The 22,674-nt window shown below is 37.7% G+C and overlaps 1 protein-coding gene across 1 annotated transcript; it reads left to right on the top strand.

Moving 5' to 3' along the window:
• The first annotated feature begins 5,695 nt into the window (after positions 1-5,695).
• Positions 5,696-6,672, top strand: LOC126959598 (olfactory receptor 4K3). Its single transcript, XM_050798929.1, has one exon. The coding sequence runs from the start codon at positions 5,725-5,727 to the stop codon at positions 6,670-6,672; it is 948 nt and encodes a 315-aa protein (XP_050654886.1). The 5' UTR covers positions 5,696-5,724.
• Positions 6,673-22,674: the final 16,002 nt, after the last annotated feature.

Below are 22,674 nucleotides of genomic sequence, written 5' to 3'. Positions count from 1 at the left end.
TAAATGCCTTATCCCACAATGCATGGTAGCTCTGCTTTCTAAGTTGAACTCTATTTCTTAACCTAAGTCAAAACTAACAAAGTAGATAAAATCAGAGATGTTTTGATTTTATCCCTGACATTTCAACACGTCAATTCTATTGTCCCCTATCATATCCCTCTCCTTAGAGGTAAATTTATATAGATATATAGATATATACATATACCTACTTAGATATATATGTATATATTTAATATATTTAAATATTCCTCCATGGAATTTTATTGTTTTATATTCCTTCTGGCATTACCTCACTGTAGCATCATCTAGAGCAGAGTGTTCAATCTGCTAGAATTTTGCCGCCTGATAGAAATGTTTACCATATGTTTAATTAGATCCATTTGTCAATTTTGGCTTTTGTTGCCATTGCTTTTGGTGTTTTAGACATGAAGTCCTTGCCCATGCCTATGTCCTGAATGGTATTACCTAGGTTTTCTTCTAGGGTTTTTATGGTTTTAGGTCTAACATTTAAGTCTCTAATCCATCTTGAATTAATTTTCGTATAAGGAGTAAGGAAAGGATCCAGTTTCAGCTTTCTACTTATGGCTAGCCAATTTTCCCAGCACCATTTATTAAATAGGGAATCCTTTCCCCGTTTCTTGTTTTTCTCAGGTTTGTCAAAGATCAGATGGCTGTAGATGTGTGGTATTATTTCTGAGGACTCTGTTCTGTTCCATTGGTCTATATCTCTGTTTTGGTACCAGTACCATGCTGTTTTGGTTACTGTAGCCTTGTAGTATAGTTTGAAGCCAGGTAGCGTGATGCCTCTAGCTGTGTTCTTTTGACTTAGGATTGTCTTGGCAATGCAGGCTCTTTTTTGGTTCCATATGAACTTTAAAGCAGTTTTTTTCCAATTCTGTGAAGAAATTCAGTGGTAGCTTGATGGATGGCATTGAATCTATAAATTACCTTGGGCAGTATGGCCATTTTCACGATATTGATTCTTCCTATCCATGAGCATGGTATGTTCTTCCATTTGTTTGTGTCCTCTTTTATTTCACTGAGCAGTGGTTTGTAGTTCTCCTTGAAGAGGTCCTTTACATCCCTTGTAAGTTGGATTCCTAGGTATTTTATTCTCTTTGAAGCAATTGTGAATGGAAGTTCATTCATGATTTGGCTCTCTGTTTGTCTGTTACTGGTATATAAGAATGCTTGTGATTTTTGCATATTAATTTTGTATCCTGAGACTTTGCTGAAGTTGCTTATCAGCTTAAGGAGATTTTGGGCTGAGACAATGGGGTTTTCTAAAGAAACTACCATCAGAGTGAACAGGCAACCTACAGAATGGGAGAACATTTTTGCAATCTACTCATCAGACAAAGGGCTAATATCCAGAACCTACAAAGAACCCAAACAAATTTACAAGAAAAAAACAAACAACCCCATCAAAAAGTGGGCAAAGGATATGAACAGACATTTCTCAAAAGAAGACATTCATACAGCCAACAGACACATGAAAGAATGCTCATCATCACTCACCATCAGAGAAATGCAAATCAAAACCACAATGAGATACCATCTCACACCAGTTAGAATGGCGATCATTAAAAAGTCAGGAAACAACAGGTGCTGGAGAGGATGTGGAGAAATAGAAACACGTTTACACTGTTGGTGGGATTGTAAACTAGTTCAACCATTATGGAAAACAGTATGGCGATTCCTCAAGGATCTAGAGCTAGAAGTATCATATGACCCAGCCATCCCATTACTGGGTATATACCCAAAGGATTATAAATCATACTGCTATAAAGACACATGCACACATATGTTTATTGTGGCACTATTCACAATAGCAAAGACTTGGAATCAACCCAAATGTCCATCAGTGACAGACTGGATTAAGAAAATGTGGCACATATACACCATGGAATACTATGCAGCCATAAAAAAGGATGAGTTTGTGTCCTTTGTAGGGACATGGATGCAGCTGGAAATCATCATTCTCAGCAAACTATCACAAGAACAGAAAACCAAACACCACATGTTCTCACTCATAGGTGGGAACTGAACAATGAGATCACTTGGACTCGGGAAGGGGAACATCACACACCGGGGCCTATCATGGGGATGGGGGAGTGGGGAGGGATTGCACTAGGAGTTATACCTGATGTAAACAACGAGTTGATGGGTGCCGACGAGTTCATGAGTGCAGCACACCAACATGGCACAAGTATACATACGTAACAAACCTGCACGTTATGCACATGTACCCTAGAACTTAAAGTATAATAATAATAAAAAAAAATAATAATAAATTCAAAAAAGAAAAAAAAAGAAATGTTTACCATATGATAGTTGATAAGTGGTATCTCAATGAATTTCAACATGTGTTCATATAAAAAGAGTTTGAGCATCTTTTATACAGATAACAGCTATTTGTACTTTTTTCCCATTTTATGCAGGGTTCTTGGTCTTTTTAATTCTCTAATTTAGTAGTTTTTTATGTGTTGATATACCAATGCTTTTTTTTTATCTCTCAGTGCAAATGAGGAAATTGAGATTTATGATAATGTGGTGATGCACTCAGTATAATATAATAAAGTATTTTACTGTGATGTAAACTCAGGCCTCCAAATCTGAGATTCAATGTTCTTTTTATTACACTAGAGGCATATAATGCAGTTTCATCAAGCTATTTCTTTTCACCTTATGAATACAAGCTCTGTGAAATGTAAATATTCAAAACTATTTTGTTAATAGAGAAATATTTAAGTATGGATGGCATTTAAATTTTATTTTTATTCTGATTTTTAAGAGATATTAAAATTTTGATGATTACTTGACATTCTTTACATAGTTAGAATTGATAAACCAGAATTTTTTCACTTTTCAATTTTTTCTTCCATTACTCCATAATGACTCAAGTGAATAGTGCAAATTTGAAATTCTTGAACATTCATTTTATTATTTTCTGTATCAGTTTTTTTCCAGATGGGGAGACAGAGGCCTTATACTCATTTATTAATGGAGGAACTGAGAGAGAATGTAGCAGGACCAGCCACAGACAAAACCTCTCAGACACCAAGTTGTAGAAGGAAGGGCTTTATTCAGCTGGGAGCATCGGCAAACTACTGCCTTAAAGTTCGAGCTCCCCAAGTGCACAGTTTCTGGTCCTTTTAAGGGCTCACGACACTAAAGATTTCACATGAAAGGGTCGTGATTGATTTGAGCAAGCAAGGGGTACAGGACAGGGGCTGCATGCACCAGTGGTCAGAGAGAAACAGAACAGGGCAGGGAGTTTCACAATGTTCTTCTATACAATGTCTGGAATCTATGAATAACATCAGTTTCTAAGTTATGAGTTGATTTTTAACTATTGGGTTTAGGCCAGGCAGGCCCACGCCTGGTTTTGGGCCTGGCGCCGGGCTACCTGTCTTTGGTTTTACTTCTTTGTTTTTTCTTAAAACAGGTACTGAGTATAAAACAATATAAAACAATATGAGAGGGTCTCTCTCTTTCCTCAATAACACTTGTAGCCTCATAAGTCAAATAATAGATACTATTTGTCTTGTCTTTGCCGTGGTCCAAGATACACGTTATTCTTTATATTTTCCCAGCCAATCACATCCATAACCTGTACATTAAACATTTACGAGCAATCATGCATTCTGTAATTCACCTTTAAATATGGCCAAACGAACTTGAAAGTTTTAATAACTCCCACTGCAACTTGAACATTTGTATATTCCCCAAGCAGCAGCTGGTCTTTTTCTTGCCATGTAATTCACAAAATTATTTCGTATCAATACAGCTGTCATAAATACAAAGGTCTCAAGGACTGTGAGCCTCTTTTCCCCAGAAATTAGGCAAGGGATTCACCTAACTTCACTGTGAAGCAGTTGTCCCTGCTTTCAGGAGTTGGTTGAGTATTACATTACGTGTGTGGAAAGGATCTTAAAATTATCTAGATCAACACCCCGATTTTACATATGAAGACTTGGAAGCATCGGTTGACTCAGTAAATTACTCGATCCCACACTCGAAGGACAAGATTTCAATTCCCATTTTCTGACTCTCAGGTCACTGTTATTTGTGGTACACCAATTTAAATGAGAGCTGTGCTAGAGACATCTGTTTAAATATCAGGTAGGTGAGTGAGAAAGAAATTTAAAAGTTTCTGGGATGGGTAAAGCTAGAAGAACAATGTGAAGGTTTTTTTGTTTATTTGTTTTCCAAAGGCCACAAAATTTTTAATAGAAAGCCAAAGAACAGTAGGTAGTTGAATGAGTAAATTGGATTTGGTCTTAGAACAATTTGTTTAGACTATACAGTTACAACAGAGGTTTGAGAAGAAAAGAAAAACAAATGCTTGGATTAGTAGAAAGATGAAAAGGTTTTGTCATGAATTTTGAGTACACATCAACTCAATTGGCTTTCAGTGCATTTTGTAAATCTCAGATCTCAGTGTGAGAGAGATTTCCTTAATCAGTCAAGTTACAACTTTTGAGGTATGTTATATTGCATAACTTCTAAATTCATTACTATCTTCTGTCTGATGTAAATTTGTCTCAACATTTGCACCATGTAAACTCTGGAAACAAGAAGAGTTTATTTTTGTTTCAAACAGCTTCTGTGAAATCGATAATTTCCAGCATTTAAAAAATGTCTGGCTTCTGGTAGCATGGTATTTAACAGTCTTTCTATTTAAAATATACTTAGAAATGTATGAGTACTTCAGGCTTTAACCAGAACATGTTCATTAGCCTCTAAAAAAATGTATGGCATTGGTGACATACATCAAGTGTCATTCATAATAGCTGTATAACTGAAATAAAGAAGTAATAAATAGAGGCGATTTCACTTTTTTTTTTTTTTTTGGAGGCGGAGTCTCACTCTGTCACCAGGCTGGAGTGCAGTGGCACAATCTTGGCTCACGCAACCCCTGCCTCCCGGGTTCAAGCGATTCTCCTGCCTCAGCCTCCTGAGTATCTGGGATTACAGGCGCCTGCCACCATGCCTGGCTAATTTTTGTATTTTTAGTAGAGACAGGGTTTCACCACGTTGGTCAGACTTGTCTGGAACAACTGACCTCGTGATCTGCGCGCCTCAGCCTCCCAAAGCCCTGGGATTACAGGTGTGAGCCACTGCACCCGGACATTTCACTTTTATTCTAGACAATCTCCATTAGAAAATTGAAACAGATGATGTTTCTCTGTAGCCGTTTTCCTCCCCTCATGTTTGATTCCTGTTTCCTAGCCACTGCAAGAGACCAGTGCCCACACCCATCCCACTATTGTGTTCCCACTAATAGTAAGCTTTGATCCTCAAATATTCCTCGTCAGTCTTTCACCCTTCATGAGGTTTGAAAAAGGTCTTCACTCCCTTTTCTTACAAAAATCTGCTGTCAGCAAGCTGTGAAATTTAAAAAGTATTTCACAACTGAGGAGTAAATATTTGAAACCGTTAATTTTTATTTCTTTTATGAATATTTGTATTTTACTTGTAAAACAAATTGCTAAGTCATAAAAAATAATATTTAACTGAATCACTTGAAATATCTGGAAAAGCTACTGGGAAAAATATGTGGTCACTGTGAGTCCAGAAAAGAGACAATAGGGAACTATCCGATGGTGGGCTGCCACTAAATTAGTCTACACAAAAATCCCACTTTGAGTCTGATTGCTGTATTTTTTCCTAGTTCTCCTCCCAACTGGAAATGCTAGAGTCCTTCAGAAATCAGAGCAAATGGCCTGGAGTAATCAGTCTGTGGTAACCGAATTCATACTACGGGGTCTGTCCAGTTCTTTAGAACTCCAGATTTTCTACTTCCTGTTTTTCTCCGTAGTCTTTGCAGCCACTGTGCTGGGGAACCTTCTTATTGTGGTCACCATTGCATCAGAGCCACACCTTCATTCCCCCATGTACTTTCTGCTGGGCAATCTCTCCTTCATTGACATGTCCCTGGCCTCATTTGCCACCCCCAAAATGATTGCAGACTTCCTCAGTGAACACAAAGGCATCTCTTTTGAAGGCTGCATGACCCAGATATTCTTCCTACATCTCTTAGGAGGTGCTGAGATTGTACTGCTGATCTCCATGGCCTTTGATAGGTATGTGGCTATCTGTAAGCCTCTACGTTACCTATCTATCATGAGCCGGAGAATGTGTGTTGGGCTTGTGATACTTTCCTGGATCGTCGGCATCTTCCATGCTCTGAGTCAGTTAGCATTTACAGTGAATCTGCCCTTCTGTGGACCCAATGAAGTAGACAGTTTCTTTTGTGACCTCCCTTTGGTGATTAAACTCGCTTATGTTGACACATATATTCTGGGGGTGTTCATGATCTCAACCAGTGGCATGATTGCCCTGCTGTGCTTCATCCTCTTGGTGATCTCCTACACTATCATCTTGGTCACTGTTCGGCAGTATTCCTCTGGTGGATCCTCCAAAGCGCTCTCCACTTGCAGTGCCCACTTTACTGTTGTGACCCTTTTCTTTGGTCCATGCATTTTCATCTACGTGTGGCCTTTCACAAATTTCCCGATAGACAAAGTACTCTCAGTGTTTTATACCATATTCACTCCCCTCTTGAATCCAGTGATCTATACCCTTAGGAATAAAGATGTCAAGTATTCCATGAGGAAACTAAGCAGCCATATCTTTAAATCTAGGAAGACCGATCATACTCCTTAATTTTCCTCAGAGGAAAGTTAAATACTTTTTCAGCATTTATCTCCCTCATTTAATTGGTTAACATATTGATGCTATCGCAAGAAATCGATTAGTTCATGGTAGAACTGTTTCTGTAATCAACCTCAGCTGTCATGAAGTTCTGGTCATATTAATTGTTTCTTACACAACATAACATTTACTAACGAGCATTACAAAATGTATACTTAACGTTTTAGTGTGAAAGGACCCACAATGTCGAATTTTTCTTTCAGATCTATTTGAATATAATTTCCTTTCAGACTTTCACATGTTTTAAGAAAGAGGAGATTTCCTCTCCATCTCTAGCAATAGTCTCTAAGAAAAAAGACAAGTATAAAAGCACCAGCACCTAGTATAGTACCCTATACACTAAAGTAGCAATAGAATGTTTATTGCTGATGAGATGCTAATGCATGTGGGGTTTTTGTAGCTCAAAATTCAGAAGGCAATAGAGGGTTTTTGGTAAGTAAAAATATTTGCCATTTAATATGTTTGTAACCCATTGTGGATAAGAATAGGAATGTATCTTACTTTTCTTTAGTCCCTACGTTCCCTAGAGTGGACTTCATAGTTTTAAAACAGTATAGGAAACTCCATGCAAATTCTCATAGTCATATCTGTATCTCTATCTATCATATCTATCTATCTATCTAAAAGATTGAAAGGAACCTAGAGTACTGTGCAACAAATCTCATCCACAGCCCTGTTCTACAAAAGATAAAATTAAGACCCAATGATACACTAGGTTTTTCAAAATCATGCTAATTAGGGACAAAATCTACATCATTCACCTACAAATACAGATATTTGTTTATTTCCTAAGCAGTAACAAATTGTTTTGGTATCATGATGTTTACTGTACCATTTTTTAATCCAAAGCCACATTGTAAATAGTGGGGTTCAAAGGATCTGAGCCATTCTCCCTATGGTTAAACACAGTATTTGACATAAAGACTTCATTAAATAGAGGTTCTTCAACATATATAATATATCTAATAAGTGGAGATTTTAGAAAATATAAATTATCTAGTCAAATCTATTTATTTTACAGATGATGAAATTGAGAACCAGGGAATAATGTTACTTTCCCAAGTAAGCTATTCAATGAAATAATCTAGCATAAAAGATGCTCTTTCTCTCTCTCTCTCTCTCTCTCTCTCCCCCCACCCCCCGCCCCTTCTCTCCCTCTCCGTCTTTCTCTCTATATTGAACTAGGGCCAGATTATCTGCAAGAGCATTTTGGTCATTGTCATTCTGAGAGCTACATGTAGAAGAAATATTTAATGTATAAAACTGAACTATTGTAATCACTAATAATGGCTAATTAGTGGCATTGTCAAAGTTTACATAATATTCTGAGTAATATTTCCTTAGCCTGAGTATAAATAAATACAAAAAGATATTTAGATGACTAATGGATAGATTTTAAGGAGTCAAATAGATAAAATAGCCAACAGGTAAGTATATGGGCAGATATATTAATAAGTTGATGGACGGGTGGATACATACATATACATATGGCAATATAGGTGGATAGATAATTTATCCATGATAAAGAAATGAATATACAGCTTACTATACTTACTCAATGGTTTCTATGGGTTTATGTTGAGCCTGTACCAACTGTAAATTGCCTTACTTGTTTAAAATTGCTGTAAAAGTTAATGAAATTGGCATAGTTAAAAAGACGTGGCCGGGCGCGGTGGCTCAAGCCTGTAATCCCAGCACTTTGGGAGGCCGAGACGGGTGGATCACGAGGTCAGGAGATCGAGACCATCCTGGCGAACACGGTGAAACCCCGTCTCTACTAAAAAAATACAAAAAACTAGCCGGGCGAGGTGGCGGGCGCCTGTAGTCCCAGCTACACAGGAGGCTGAGGCAGGAGAATGGCGTAAACCCGGGAGGCGGAGCTTGCAGTGAGCTGAGATCCGGCCACTGCGCTCCAGCCCCGGCGACAGAGCGAGACTCCGTCTCAAAAAAATAAATAAATAAAAAATAAAAAAATAAAAATTAAAAAAAAGACGTAATATTAAATGTGTTTCTTGTGATGAAGTACAGCCAATTCAATTTACGAATGTGTTTAATGATTACTGGAGAGATCTAATAATGAATAAAGGTTAAACAAAAAATAGTAATAATGTTCTTTATTTATATGGCTCTCAGAACATTATAAACCCGTCCTCCCACCTTCTCAGTCCTTGTAATAAGACCGAATTTCTTAAGTTGGGTTGTTCATATTTTGTTTTAGTCAATAGTCAATGGTCAGCTGATTGAGGTCGAGAATATAGTATAGTTGTTTCTATATCAGGCTATGAATTTTGTGTGCCTGTTCAGCATCTTAACATATACACGACCAGGCCGGGCGCGGTGGCTCAAGCCTGTAATCCCAGCACTTTGGGAGGCCGAGACGGGCGGATCACGAGGTCAGGAGATCGAGACCATCCTGGCTAACACAATGAAACCCCGTCTCCACTAAAAATACAAAAAAATTAGCCGGGCGTGGTGGCGGCGCCTGTAGTCCCAGTTACTCGGGAGGCTGAGGCAGGAGAATGGCGGGAACCCGGGAGGCGGAGCTTGCAGTGAGCCGAGATCGCGCCACTGCACTCCGGCCTGGGCGACAGAGCGAGACTCTGCCTCAAAAAAAAAAAAAAAAAAAAAAAAAAAAAAAAAAAAAAAAAAAAAAAAAAAAACATATACACGACCAGAATTCTAACCAAATAAATGCCAGGGGTTCCATTATATTAAAGTTTGCATGTGCTCTAAAATAAAGCCATCAGTTCTAAGCCTTAGGAAAGCAACATAGGAAATTAACCCTAAAGAAAAAATACAGATAGGTGATATAATCACCAACTTAAGAAAATTTGAGTAAAGGAATATTCCAGTCCCCATTCTAATCCATCCATTGATGGAGTCCTCTCTTTCCCTGCCTCATATTATCTATTGACAATCGATTATCTGAGCATGTTCTTTAATCTTTGATCATCGTAGTCACAGAAAAGCCTAACACTGAATGCCCACAGTTTATTGTTAAAGATGTACCTAGCAAACACTCTAAGGGACTATTGAGTCTAATTTCAAGATGCTATGTCTTAGGAGATTAATACTTTTTGCCTCTTATCATTTAAAATGAGTATTTGTTTTACATATCTGAACTTATTTTTTTTGTTTACTTAATAGTATGGAAGAGAGCCTTTAATATCAGTACATAGAGTTCTAATTATTTTTATCATTTCATATTATTTCACTCAATGGATAATTTATTTAATTTGTAGCTTATCGATAGGTAATGAAGTTTTCTCCTATTTATTTTATTATACTGCCACATTAAGTAATAGTGAACATATACCATTTCTTAAGTATCCAGATGTATTCATAGAATAAATCCTCAGTAATAAGATTTTATATCAAAAGGTATACACATTTGTAAATAGAAAATTGCCTTTGTAAGTAGTTTAATGTCTATCCAAATGCCTAAATCTTTAGCTTCATATCTTACCAGTCTCCTAACCAGCATCTTTTTCTTCTAAATTGATGGACGAGTTCCACTTCTCAGAACATATGTTGTTTCACCCTCCACATTTTGCATATGCTCTTCCTTTTGCCTAGAAGGCTCTCCCCTCAACCCTGCTGTCCTAAGATCCTATTTTAAGATTCTACTAGACTATCACCACATTCTATTACATCAATTAACCTTCCTTTATACCTGTCATAATTGGCCAATCCCTCCTCTATCCTCCAAAACTAACCTGCAGATACTTCTATCATTGCAGCTCATTTAACATTTCAGTAAGTGCAGGAGTATCTGCGTGTGCCAGGCATTCTGCTACTTGTTGGCAATAGAGAGTAAATATGATGTATTTTGCTCTACCCTCAAGGAATTCCAGTCTAGAGGGGGGAAATAAAGGTATTCAATAAATAATAGCATAATCATTTCTAATTATAATTATGCTGTGCACTATTAGGAACATGTATAGAATAGAGAAAGAACATGTAATGCTGGAACCTTCTCCAGTTGCTGTGGTCATCGGAAGACTTCTTGGAGAAATTCCATCAAGGTTTAGTCCTGAGGGTACATGTACAGGACAAGGGCAGGGTGAACAAGTGGAGAAGGAAGACGTCATTACATAGATATAATAGCATTTGGAAAAGGCCCCAACAGCATGGAGCCTGGCACACTAGAAGACAAGGGAAGTTAGTGTTCAAGGGAGAGAAAAATACAAAATAGGACTGAGGAGGTAGGCAGAATCCTGCATTGTAGGAATTTGTTGCTTTCTATTTCCCAGCCTCACTGCCATTTTTTCTTTAATCCATAAAATAATGCCCATCACATTATAAACTTTTAGTAATATTTGAGAATAAATAAATATACGATATTCCATAGTAGATGAAAATTGTGAAAACTAGTATCAAGTCAGATTACTTCATGCCTAGAAAAACAAGTGCTGAGCAGTGCATCCCTCATGAGGGATATCTAGATCTCTTCGGCAATCCTTCCTGCTCCCCTCCGGGTGTTCTATCGTCTAGCCTTCCACCAACTACCACATCAGTGAAAATGCAAAAATTGCAATGCAGAGGAACAGATTTCTATAAACCAATAAAGTCATTTCAGAGTATGGGAGGTAGAGAGACTCTGAGAAGTTGCTTCAAGATGGAAGGCGATGAGGAAAGAAGGTAATAAGAGGGAAAAGAGAGACTTCGGTCTGGAAATTACAAGGCTAATAGTCCTCCCAACTCCACATAACCCAAATCTCAGTATGTTGGTCAAACAAGCAAATTCAAAGTTTTACAGGAGGGGTGGAAAGAGACAAGAAGAACAAGGATAACTTTTCTTCTGTAGCTCCAACATAGTCTTCAAGTGCAGACTATATGTTTAGCACCCTTTTACCCACTACTGAGAAAAATAAGATAAAACTTCCTCAGCAAATCACCTGAGAAGTCTGTAAAAAGTTCTCACAGCAGAAACTGGATAAAAGTTGAGCAGCTGCTGGTAGTCTGCCCCCACTTAATCAATGCTTCCCCATTACGCTTACAATATGCCTAGTGTCTTTATTATAGTAGCATCCAAGGCTCTGACCACCTCCTATCAGCACAGATTCCCTTGCCACTACTACTAACTTAATACCTTGTGCTCCAGAAAAGTAAACCAAACGTAACTCCTCAATTCATTGGGCATTTCATGCTCCTCTGCCTTTGTCCATGCTCTTCCCTTCCTGGCTTATTTTACTCCAACCTGTCATCCATCAAATTCAGCACTACCTCTGATCTCCAAGCTTACACTGACTTTGCCAGGGACATTTAGACTTGCCTTTTCCTAGCTTCCCGTATCACTACATGCAAATTTACACCATGGCAATTATCTTTCCCCTTATTAGAATATAATCTCTTCAAGGATAGGAAAGTTGTATTATCATTTCTGTTTCCTCAGTACATCTCACAGATTCTGATATGTAAAAAGGGCCAAAAAACATTTCTTGGATTATCTTTACTGAAAGGAGCCTAAAAGGCAGAAAACCCAACTTATGACAGTCATCTCCTCCCTACTAACTAATTCTGAGATACTTCATGTAGAGAAAAATCCTATCCTGTTATAATTAGACATATCTTTGGAAGAGCTAGCATAGCTCTTCAGTGTATAATGAAATGCCAATGACTGAAAACAGATTTCTGCTAGAGTACAAACAGAAAACGAATCAGGACACAAGGGGAGACAGGTATAAAACAAGAAGAGGATAGAACTATAACAGATTCTATAACCCTACTTGACCTAAAGTCTCATATAGGAATAATTTGTAAGAACATTATATTCCTGGTGATTCAACAAATGCTATGTTTGTTGGGAGTAAGGCATGAAAGGCTAGGAACAAGGATGGATTACAGTAAAGTGAGAGTTAGAGATGCAAAAAAAAGCTGTAGGCATGGTGGTAGAAAGGGCATGCTCTGTTTTGCACCAGGCTGCTCTATTCATGTAGGCAGAACTGCTGGTATAATATATATGAATGGAGTGGCCTGATGGAAAACAAAACAGAGAGATGAGGTCTCTTGTAATTCCATCTAAAAGCTCAGCTCCAACTTGGAATTCTGGTCAAATATTAGCAGGCTTACATTTGTTTCATTTTTTTCATGAAAATAAATAAGTCTGTATTTGTTTATGAAACTTTCCACTATCTAATCTTGGTAATTAATTTGATTTCTTTAGAAATATTTGAGGGAACACAAAACATGTTGGGAATAGAGGACAGTCGTAGCTTGCAGCCTGCTAATTTACAAACTCTGCTTAGAAGATGATGAGAAAATTAGAATAGAGAAACTAATTAACATTCCCCAAGCCACGAACCTGGTAAATGGTGAAAAGCTGGATTGAAATCAGGCAATCCAGTTTCAATTATGGTGTTCTCGATCCCTACTCCAGGGGTTCTTAACTGTGTGTGTGTGTTTGTGTGTTTGTGTGCATATACAAATGCATCATAGACTCCTTTGGAAGTCTAGTGAAATCTGAACCCTTCTCAGAATAATATCTTGCACACATAAAATATACAGGGAATTAAAAATGGCCAATAAATATATAGAAAAAATGCTCAACATCACTTATCATCAGCAAAGTGCAAATCAAAACCACAATGATAGATTGTCTCACCCCAGTTAGGATGACTATTATCAAAAAGACAAAATAATAAATTCCAGTGAGGATGTGGAGAAAAGAGAACTCTTATACACTATTGGTGGGAATATAAAGTAGCACAATAATAGATCACGCTTGGAAATTATTTCAGAGCTTCATCACCTTTTCCAAGCACCACTTGGGAACTGAGTACCCCAAACATTTTTGGGAACACCTGCACATCATGCCACTGCCCCTGCCCACCAGCACATCCCTGGCTGCTGAGCTGTCCACCTTGCCATCCTCACTCATCAACAGCTCTGCATGCAGTTTGAAGAGTTTTGCAAAATCCCTCACCAACTTCACAAACCCTGAGTTTTTACTATGAGAAGCCCAAAACCCCACTTAGGTTGGTTTCATATATTTGTATTGTGAATAGTACTGCAATAAACATGTGAAAAGTTCAGGTATCCCCCTGATATATTGATTTTTTTCCCCTTTGAGTAAACACCCAGTAGTAAAATTGCTGGATCCAATGGTAATTCTATTTTTAGTTTTGTGAGAAATCTCTATACTGTTTTCTGCAGTCGCTGTACTGGTTTACATTCCCACCAACAGTGTAGAAGAGTTCCCTTTTCAATCTGTTATATTTTGTTTTGTTTTGTTTTTGTTTTTAGTAATAGTCATTATGACTAGGGGAAAATAATATCTCATTGTGGTTTTGATTTGCATTTTTATAATGATTAGTGATGTTGAGCATTTTTTCATATATCTTTTGGCCTTTTGTATGTCTTCTTTTGAGAAATGTCTGTTTATATCCTTTGGCCACTTTCTGGTAGCATTTTTTTTTCCTGTTGAGTTGTTTGGGTTTTGTTTTTTTTTTGTTTTGTTTTGTTTTGTTTTGCATATTTTAGGTATTAGACCACTATCAGATAAATAGTTTGCAAATATTTTCTTCCATTCAGGAGGTTGTCTCTTCACTCCGCTGATTATTTTGTCTGCTGCTCAGAAGTTTCTAATTTCAAAAAGTTCCATTTGTCTATTTTTATTTGTGGTGCTTGTGGCTTTTGAGGTGTTAGTCATAAATTCTTTCCCTAGACCAAAGTCCAGGAATTTTTTTCCCTAGGTTTTCTTCAAGTATCTTTATAGTTCCAGGTCTTATGTTTAAGCCTTTAATCTATTTTGAGTTGATTCTTGTATATAGTGAGATAGTGGTCCAGTTTCATTCTTCTGGATGTGGCTATCCATTTTTCCCAGCACCATTTATTGAAGAGTGTATCCTTTCCCCAGTGTCAGCTTTGTCGAAGATCAAATCTGCAAAAAATTGTAAAACCGTAATATCTAAGTAATATTGGAGAAGCACAGAAAACAACTGACAATTAATATAAGGGACTTGAGAACAACAAATTATATATAGACCAAGTATATATAAGACCTTACAATATTATAATGTGAATATGTTACTTGAATTGCCAAAAGGGACTTTGTAGATGGGTTTAAGGTTGCCAATCAGCTTGCCTTACAATAGAGAGATTATCCAGTATTAGCAGAATGAGCTCAATAAAAATCACAGAAGTCATTAAAAGTAGAAAAGAGGTTTTATAGATACCAACAAACTAACTCAAAAGTTTCATGGAAGAACACAAGACTTAAAATAGATAACACAATACTGAAGAAAAAGAACAAATTTGGAGGATTCACACAGCCTGACATCAAGACTTACCATAAAATTACTCTAATTAAGGCATCATGGACCAGACATGGTGGTTCATGCCTGTAATCCCAGAACTTTAGAAGGACAAGGCAGGAGGATCACTTGAGCCCAGGAGTTCAAGACCAGCCTGGGAAACATAGTGGGATACCCAATCTCTACAAAAAAATTAAAAATTACTTGGGCATGGTGGTGCACACTTGTAGTACTAACTACTTAGGAAGCTGAAGCAGGAGGATCACTTGAGAAAGGAGGTTGAGATTGCAGTGAGCCATGATCACACCACTGCACCCTGCCAAAGAGACAGAGAAACACTGTCTCAAAAAAATTAAAAGAAAAATAAAATAAAATAACAGCACAGTATTGGTGAAAGAATAGACATGTAGATCAGTGAAACAGAAAACAGAGCCTAAAAATAGACCCACAGAAATAGAGTCAATTATTTTCAACAAAGGAGAAAGGGCAATTTAATAGAGAAAAGATAGTTTGGGAACAAATGAATCATAGACCTATTCTATTCCATTGTTATATGTGTCTGTTTTGGTTACTGTAGCCATGCTGTTTTGGTTACTGTACCATGCTGTTTTGGTTACTGTAGCCCTGTAACATAGTTTGAAGTTGGGTAACATGTTGCTTCCAGCTTTGTTCCTTTGCTTAGGATTGTGTTGGCAGCTTGGACTCTTCGTTGGTTCCATATGAATTTTAAAATAGTTTTTCCTAGTTCTGTGAAGAATGTCATTGTTTGTTTGATAGGAATAGCATTGAATCTATAAGTTGCTTTGGATGGCATGACCATTTTACTAACCTTGATTCTTCCTATCCATGAAACCTCAGTTTCATAAAACAGTTTCAGTAGGAATGGTATCACCTCTTGTTTGTACATCTGGTAGAATTTAGAGGTGAATGTGCCTGGCTCGAGGATTTTTTAGGTTGGTAGGTTATTTATTACTGATTCAATTTCAGAGTTCATTATTGGTCTCTTCAGAGATTCAATTTCTTCCTGGTTCAGTCTTGGGAGGGTGTATGTTTCCAGGAATTTATCCATTTCTTCTAGATTTTCTTGTTTGTGTGCGCAGAAATGTTCAAAATATTCTACAGTAGTTATTTGTATTTCTGTGGGGTCAGTGATAATAACCGCTTTGTCATTTCTAATTGTGTTTATTTGGATATTCTCTCTTTTCTTTTTTATTAGTCTAGCTAGTGGTCTATTTTATTAATTTTTCAAACAATTAATTCCTGGATTCGTTGATATTTGGAATGTTCTTTTTGTGCCTCAGTCTCCTTTAGTTCAGCTCTGATTTTGGTTAGTTTTTGTCTTCTGCTAGCTTTTAGGTTGGTTCGCCCTTGGTTCTTTAGTTCTTTAAGTTGTGACACTTAGTTGTTAGCTTGAGATCTTTCTAACTTCTTGATGTGGGTGGTAAGTGCTATAAATTTCCCTGTTAACATTGCTTTAGCTGTGTCCCAGAGATTCTGGTATGTTGTATCTTTCTCATTAGTTTCAAAGAACTTCTTGATTTCTGTTTTAATTTCATTATTTACCCAAAAGTCATCCAGGAAAAGGTTATTCGATTTCCATATAATTTTATGGTTATGAGCAATTTTCTTAGTCTTAATTTCTAATTTTATTGTGCTGTGATCCAAGAGAATGGTAGTTACAATTTCAGTTCTTTTGCATTTGCCAAGGAGTGTTTTATGTTCAATTATGTGGCTGACTTCAGAATATGTGCCATGTGGTGATGAGAAGAATGTATATTATGTTGCTTTTTGGTGGAGAGTTCTGTAAACATCTATCAGGTCCATTTGATCCAGTGCTGAGTTAAGGTCCTGAATATCTTTATTAATTTTCTGCCTCAGTGATCCGTCTAATACTGTCAGTAGGGTGTTGAAGTCTCTCATTATTATTGTGTGTGAGTCTAAGTTTCTTTGTAGGTTTCTAAGAACTTGTTTGAATCAGGGTGCTCCTGTGTTGGATGCACATATATTTAGGATAGTTAGCACTACTTGTTGAATTGAACCCTTTGCCATTATGTAATCCCCTTTTTTGTCTTTTTTCATTTTTGTTGGTTTAAAGTCTGTTTTGTCTGAAATTAGGATTACAATCTCTGTATTTTTTATGTTTTCTATTTACTTAGTAGATTTTCCTCCCTCCCTTTATTTTGAGCCTATGGGTGTCATTGCATGTGAGCCTATGGGTGTCATTGCATGTCTCTTGAAGACAGCATACCATTGGGTCTTGCTTTTTTATCCAGCTTATCACTCTGTGCCTTTTAATTGGGGCATTTAGCCCATTTACATTCAAGGTTAGTATTGATATGTGTGGATTTGATCCTGTCAGCATGCTGTTAGTTGGTTACCATACATACTTGTTTGTGTGGTTGCTTTACAGTGTCATTGGTCTGTGTACTTCAGTGTATTTTTGAAGCGGTTGGTAATGATCTTTCCTTTTCTTATTAGTGCTTCCTTCAGGAGCTCTTGTAAGGCAGGTCAGTCTGGTAGTAACAAATTCCCTCAGAATTTGCTTGTCTGAAAAGGATCTTATTTCTCCTTCATTTATGAAGCATAGTTTGGCCAGATGTAAAATTCTGGGTTAGAATTTCTTTTCTTTAAGAATATTGAATATTGGCCCCCAACCTCTTCTGGTTTGTAGAGTTTCTGTTGAGAGGTCTGCTGTTAGTCTGATGGGCTTCCCTTTGTAGGTGTCCTGACCTTTCTCTCTAGCTGCCTTTTGTATTTTTTTCTTTCATTTCAACCTTAGAAAATCTGACAATTATGTGTCCTGGAGATGATCTTCCTGTGAAGTATCTTACATGGGTTTTCTGTATTTTCTGAATTTGAATGTTAGCCTCTCTAGCTAGGTTGAGAAAGTTCTCATGGATGATATCCTGAAATATGTTTTCCAAGTTACTGCCATTCTCCCCATCTCTTTCAAGGACACCAATGAATCATAGATCTGTTCTCTTTACATAAACTCATGTTTCTCAGAGGTTTCATTTGTTCCTTTTCATTCTTTTTTCTCCATTCTTGTCTGCCTGTCTTGTTTCAGAAAGCCAGTCTTAAAGCACAAATATCATTTCTTCTGCTTGGTCTATTCTGCTGTTAATAGTTATGATTGCATTATGAAATTTTTGTAGTGTGTTTTTCAGTTCTATCAGGTCAGTTATGTTCTTTTCTATACCATCTATTTTGTCTGTCAGCTCCTGCATTGTTTTATTGTGACTTTTAGCTTCTTGGATTGGGTTTCAACATACTCCTGCACCTTGATGCTCTTCATTTCTATCCATACTCTAAATTATATTTGTGTCATTTCAGTCATCCCAGCTCAGTTAAAACCTTTTGGTGGAGAGCTGGTGGAGGCATCTGGAGGAAAGAAGACATATTGGCTTTTCGACTTGTCAGAGTTCTTGCACTGGTTTTTTTCTCATTTTTGTGGACTAGTGTTTTATCAATCTTTGAAGTTCCTGTCCTTTGGATGTTTTTTCTTTTATCCTATTGGATGACTTTGAGAATTTGATTGTGTTATAATGTGGGGTCAGTCAACTGGCTTCATTTCTGGAAGATTTTTGGGGACCAAGGTTCAGCTGTCATCTCCCCAACTGCATGTTTTAATTCTGGGGGACTTGTATCCTACCCTACTTTGTTCTCTGACTTCTCAAGGTTATGAACAGACTGTGATGGTGGGGGTTAAGGTGCTCCTGGACTGCTGGTCACTACATGTTGATGGATGGTGCCAAAGTGTTTTGTAGGGTGGTGGCAGTGGGAATCTGTCCTTGTTCACAGGTGCCCTCATCAGCACCAGCAATATTAGATCAGCATGCATGCTTGTCAGCTGCAGCAGACTGCTGGCAGGTGCTGAGATGCCTGCCTCCATGAAGGCATTGACAGCAGGCCTGCCTCCATGAAGGCACTGACAGCAGGGGTAGAGTCAGCATAACTTGGGGAGTCAGCAGGCCCCCATTGGTGACTGTGTGCATTGTTGCACTGATGGTGGTGTTAGTATGGGGGCAGGACACTGATGGGTGCCGGTGTGTGTGCACCCTTTGTGGCTGCTCAGGGCAGGGGAGGGTTCATTGTTTTCAGTGCCTAGTTTCATTCTGGTGGCAGTGTTGGCACAGGGGCAGGTCACTGACAGAGGCAGGACTGGTGGGCTCTGTGCCCAGTACAGCTCTGACTGCAATGGCAGTATGGCAGAGGAAGGGGAGCAGAGTGCACTCCTGCTGGCATAAAGGTAGGGCAAGGTGCACATGCTCACACAAGCTGGTGAGGCAGGGAAGGGAAAATCCACCTGCACACATACAAGCCAGCCAAATGATGTCAGGGGGCAGGGGCGGATAGCCATGGGCTTGGAAGAAGCTGCAGCAGAGGTAGGGAGCACGCAAGCAGGTACATGGCCCTCAGGGCCACCCCACTGGAGCTCTCCACCAATCAGATATGGTCTGCCAGTGCAGAAACTAAGATGTGGGTCCCCAGGGAACCTGAGTCTGCACTGCAAGCAGAAAAAAGCCAGGCTGGAGCACTGGGAGGGGTCAGCAGATCAGGGGGTACTAAGGTTGGATCTGCCCTATCTGATGGGCAAGACTGCCCTGCAGAATTCATGTCCGACAGTTCCCCTAGGGCAAAAGTCTCCCATGGAAGCAACTCAAGCCTGGAGGGATGGGCATCCCTAGCCGTGCTCTGTTATAGATATTCCTGCAACAAACCCTCTGGGCGCCATATCGGCTAGCATGCTGCTCCTACTACTCTTCTAAGCAGCTCTCCCTGCCAACTCTGTGTCTGTGGTGGTTGAGGGGTATCCTCCTGGTGGGATTCCAGAGGCTTATGGCAAAAGTGGGTTGCTCCCTGCCAGTTCAACTCACCCTTTCCCCCAAAGTTCTTGGGGGCCAGGAGTGAGTCCCATTGCACGGTCACCCCACCCAGGGTTCCCAGCTTCCTCTCCCTTCTGCCCAGCGTTTGTGTCTTGAGGACCTGTTAGGAGTGTGCCAGTCATCCCAGTCCCACAGTGACAGCTATTCTACCTGGCTGCATCTAGTCAGACATCTTGACCAAATTGGAAGTTTCTTACAAAGCTAAGCATAGCCTTACCATATGATCATACTCCTAGGCATTTACCCAACTGATTTGAAACATGTGTACACAAAAACCCAGTCATGAATGTTTACAGCAACTTCATTCCCTAACAGACAAAAATTGGAGAAAACCACAATGTTATTCAACGAGTGTATGAATAAACTAACTGTGCTATATTTACAATAGAATGTTATTCAGCAATAAAAAGGGCATTAACTACCAAGCCATAAAAAGGCATGAATGAATCTTACATGCATAATGCCAGCTGAAAGAAGCCAGTTTTGAAAGGTTATATACTGTATGACTCCAAATATATGACATTTTGGAAAAATTAAAACTATAGAGACAGTAAAAGACTGCTGGTTACCAAGAGTAAAAGGAGAAGAAAGAAGAGTCGAATAATTTAAGTTGAAGAACAATTTAGAGTGGAGAAATTATTCTTTGTAATACTGTAGAAATTAATACATGACATTATAAATATGTCAAAAACTATATAAAAAACTTACTTCGTGTAAGTTTTAACAACTATACTATAATAAATTGAATAATCTGGAAGAAATAGATAAATTTCTGGACACAACTTATCAAAATTAAATGAAGAAAAGATAAAAAATCTTAACAGATCTGTAAGGAATAAAATTGAATCCAGCAAAGAAAAGCCCAGGACCTAATGGATTCTCTTTTAAATTTTACCAAACATGTGAAAAAGAGCTAATATCAATTTACTCCAAACTCTTCCAAAAATTGAAGAGGTGGGAACACTTCCATACTCATTTTATAAGGCCTGTATTACTCTGATATCTAAGCCACAGATGGATACTAAAAGAAAGGTTCAATCCAGTATCTCTGATGAACATAAATGCCAAAATACAAACACACTAAATCTGACAGCACATTAAAAGGATCATTCACTGTTATCAAGCACAATGATATTTGAACATATGCAAATCAATAAATGTGATATACCCACATTAGCAAAATGAAAGGCAAAAACCATATGATCACCTCAATAGAAGCAGAAAAGGCACTGACAAAATTCAACATCCTTCATGATAAAAACTTCCAATAAATTACACTTAGAAGGAACTTACCTTAGCGATAAATGCCACATATGACAAGCCCACAGCTAACATTACATTCAACGGTGAAAAACTGAAAACTTTCCTTCTAAGATCCGAAAGAAAATAAGGATGCCCACTCTTACTACATCTACTCAATATATTACTGAAAGGACTAGTAGAGTAAGTAGGTAAGAAATAAAAGGCAACCAAATTGGAAAAGAAGAAGTAAAATTGTCTGTTTGCAGATGACGTGATCTTATATAGAGAAAATCCTAAAGACGTCATCAAAAAAAATTTAGAATGAATGACTTCAGTAAAGCTGCAGATTAAAAAATGAACATACAAAAACTAGTGGTATCTCTATACACTAACAATGAATTATCTGAAAAGGAAGTCAAGAAAACCATCCCATTTATAACTACAAAAATTAAAACAAAATACTTAGGAATAAATTTAACCAGGGAGGTGAAAGCTCTGTACACTGAAAACTGTAATACATTGACAAAATAAATGGAAAAAGAGAATTAAAAGTAAATATATATGTACATGAATTTAAAAAATTAATATCGTTAAAATACCCAAAATAATTAGATTACCTACAGATTCAATGCAGTCCCTATCGAAATTTCAATGGCATTCATCACAGAAATGGAAAAACAAAACCAAATTTGTATGTATTCATAAAAGACTCCAAATAGCCAAAGTAATTTTAAGAAAAAGGAACAAACCTGGAAGCATCACACTCACTGTTTCAAACTCTATTACAAAGCCATATTAATTAAAACAGTGTGGTGCCATAAAAACATGACACATACCAATGGAACAGAGTAGGGAGCCCAAAAAATAAATTCACACATATACGGCCAACTAAGATTTGACAAGGGTGCCAATAATACGCAATGGAAAAAGGAAAGTCTATTTAACAAATGGTGTTGGAAAAGCTAAATATCCACATGCAAAAGAAAGAAACTGAAGTCTTGTCTTATAACATATGCTAAAACTAACTGGAAATGAATTAAAGATTTAAATGTAAAACCTGAAACTGAAAACTACCAGAAGAAAACATAAGGAAAAAACTCCCTGACAATAGTCTTGGCTATCACTTTTTGGATATGACCACAAAAGCACTGGCAACAAAAAAATAAACAAGTGGGACTATATCAAACTAAAAATTCCACTGCACCACAAAAGAAACAATTGACCAAATTAAAAGGCAACCTACCGAATGGGAGAAAAAGTTAGTAAACCATATGTACGATAAGGGGTTAATATTCATAATAGGAAGTACACAAGTCAACAGCAAAACAACAAACAACCTAATTTTTACAACTGGAAAAGATTTTAACAGACATATTCCCAAAACAGACATAGAAATAGCCAACATGTATATGAAAAGGTGCTCAACATCATTAACCACTGGGAAAATGCAAATTAAAACCACAATGAGACATCACCTCATACCTACTGAAATGGCTACTATGAGAAGACACATGATAACAAGTGTTGGTGAGGATGTGGAGAAAAGGGAACCTTTTTACACTATTGATGGG

This window comes from Macaca thibetana, chromosome 7 (genome assembly GCF_024542745.1).
Source record: "Macaca thibetana thibetana isolate TM-01 chromosome 7, ASM2454274v1, whole genome shotgun sequence".
Lineage (NCBI taxonomy): Eukaryota > Metazoa > Chordata > Mammalia > Primates > Cercopithecidae > Macaca > Macaca thibetana.
Note: the sequence above shows the minus strand (reverse complement) of the source record. Positions and strands in the feature narration are given on the sequence as shown.

Coding starts and splice junctions, on each gene's coding strand:
- LOC126959598 (XM_050798929.1), top strand. CDS start 5,725: ATGGCCTGGAGTAATCAGTCTGTGGTAACCGAATTCATACTACGGGGT.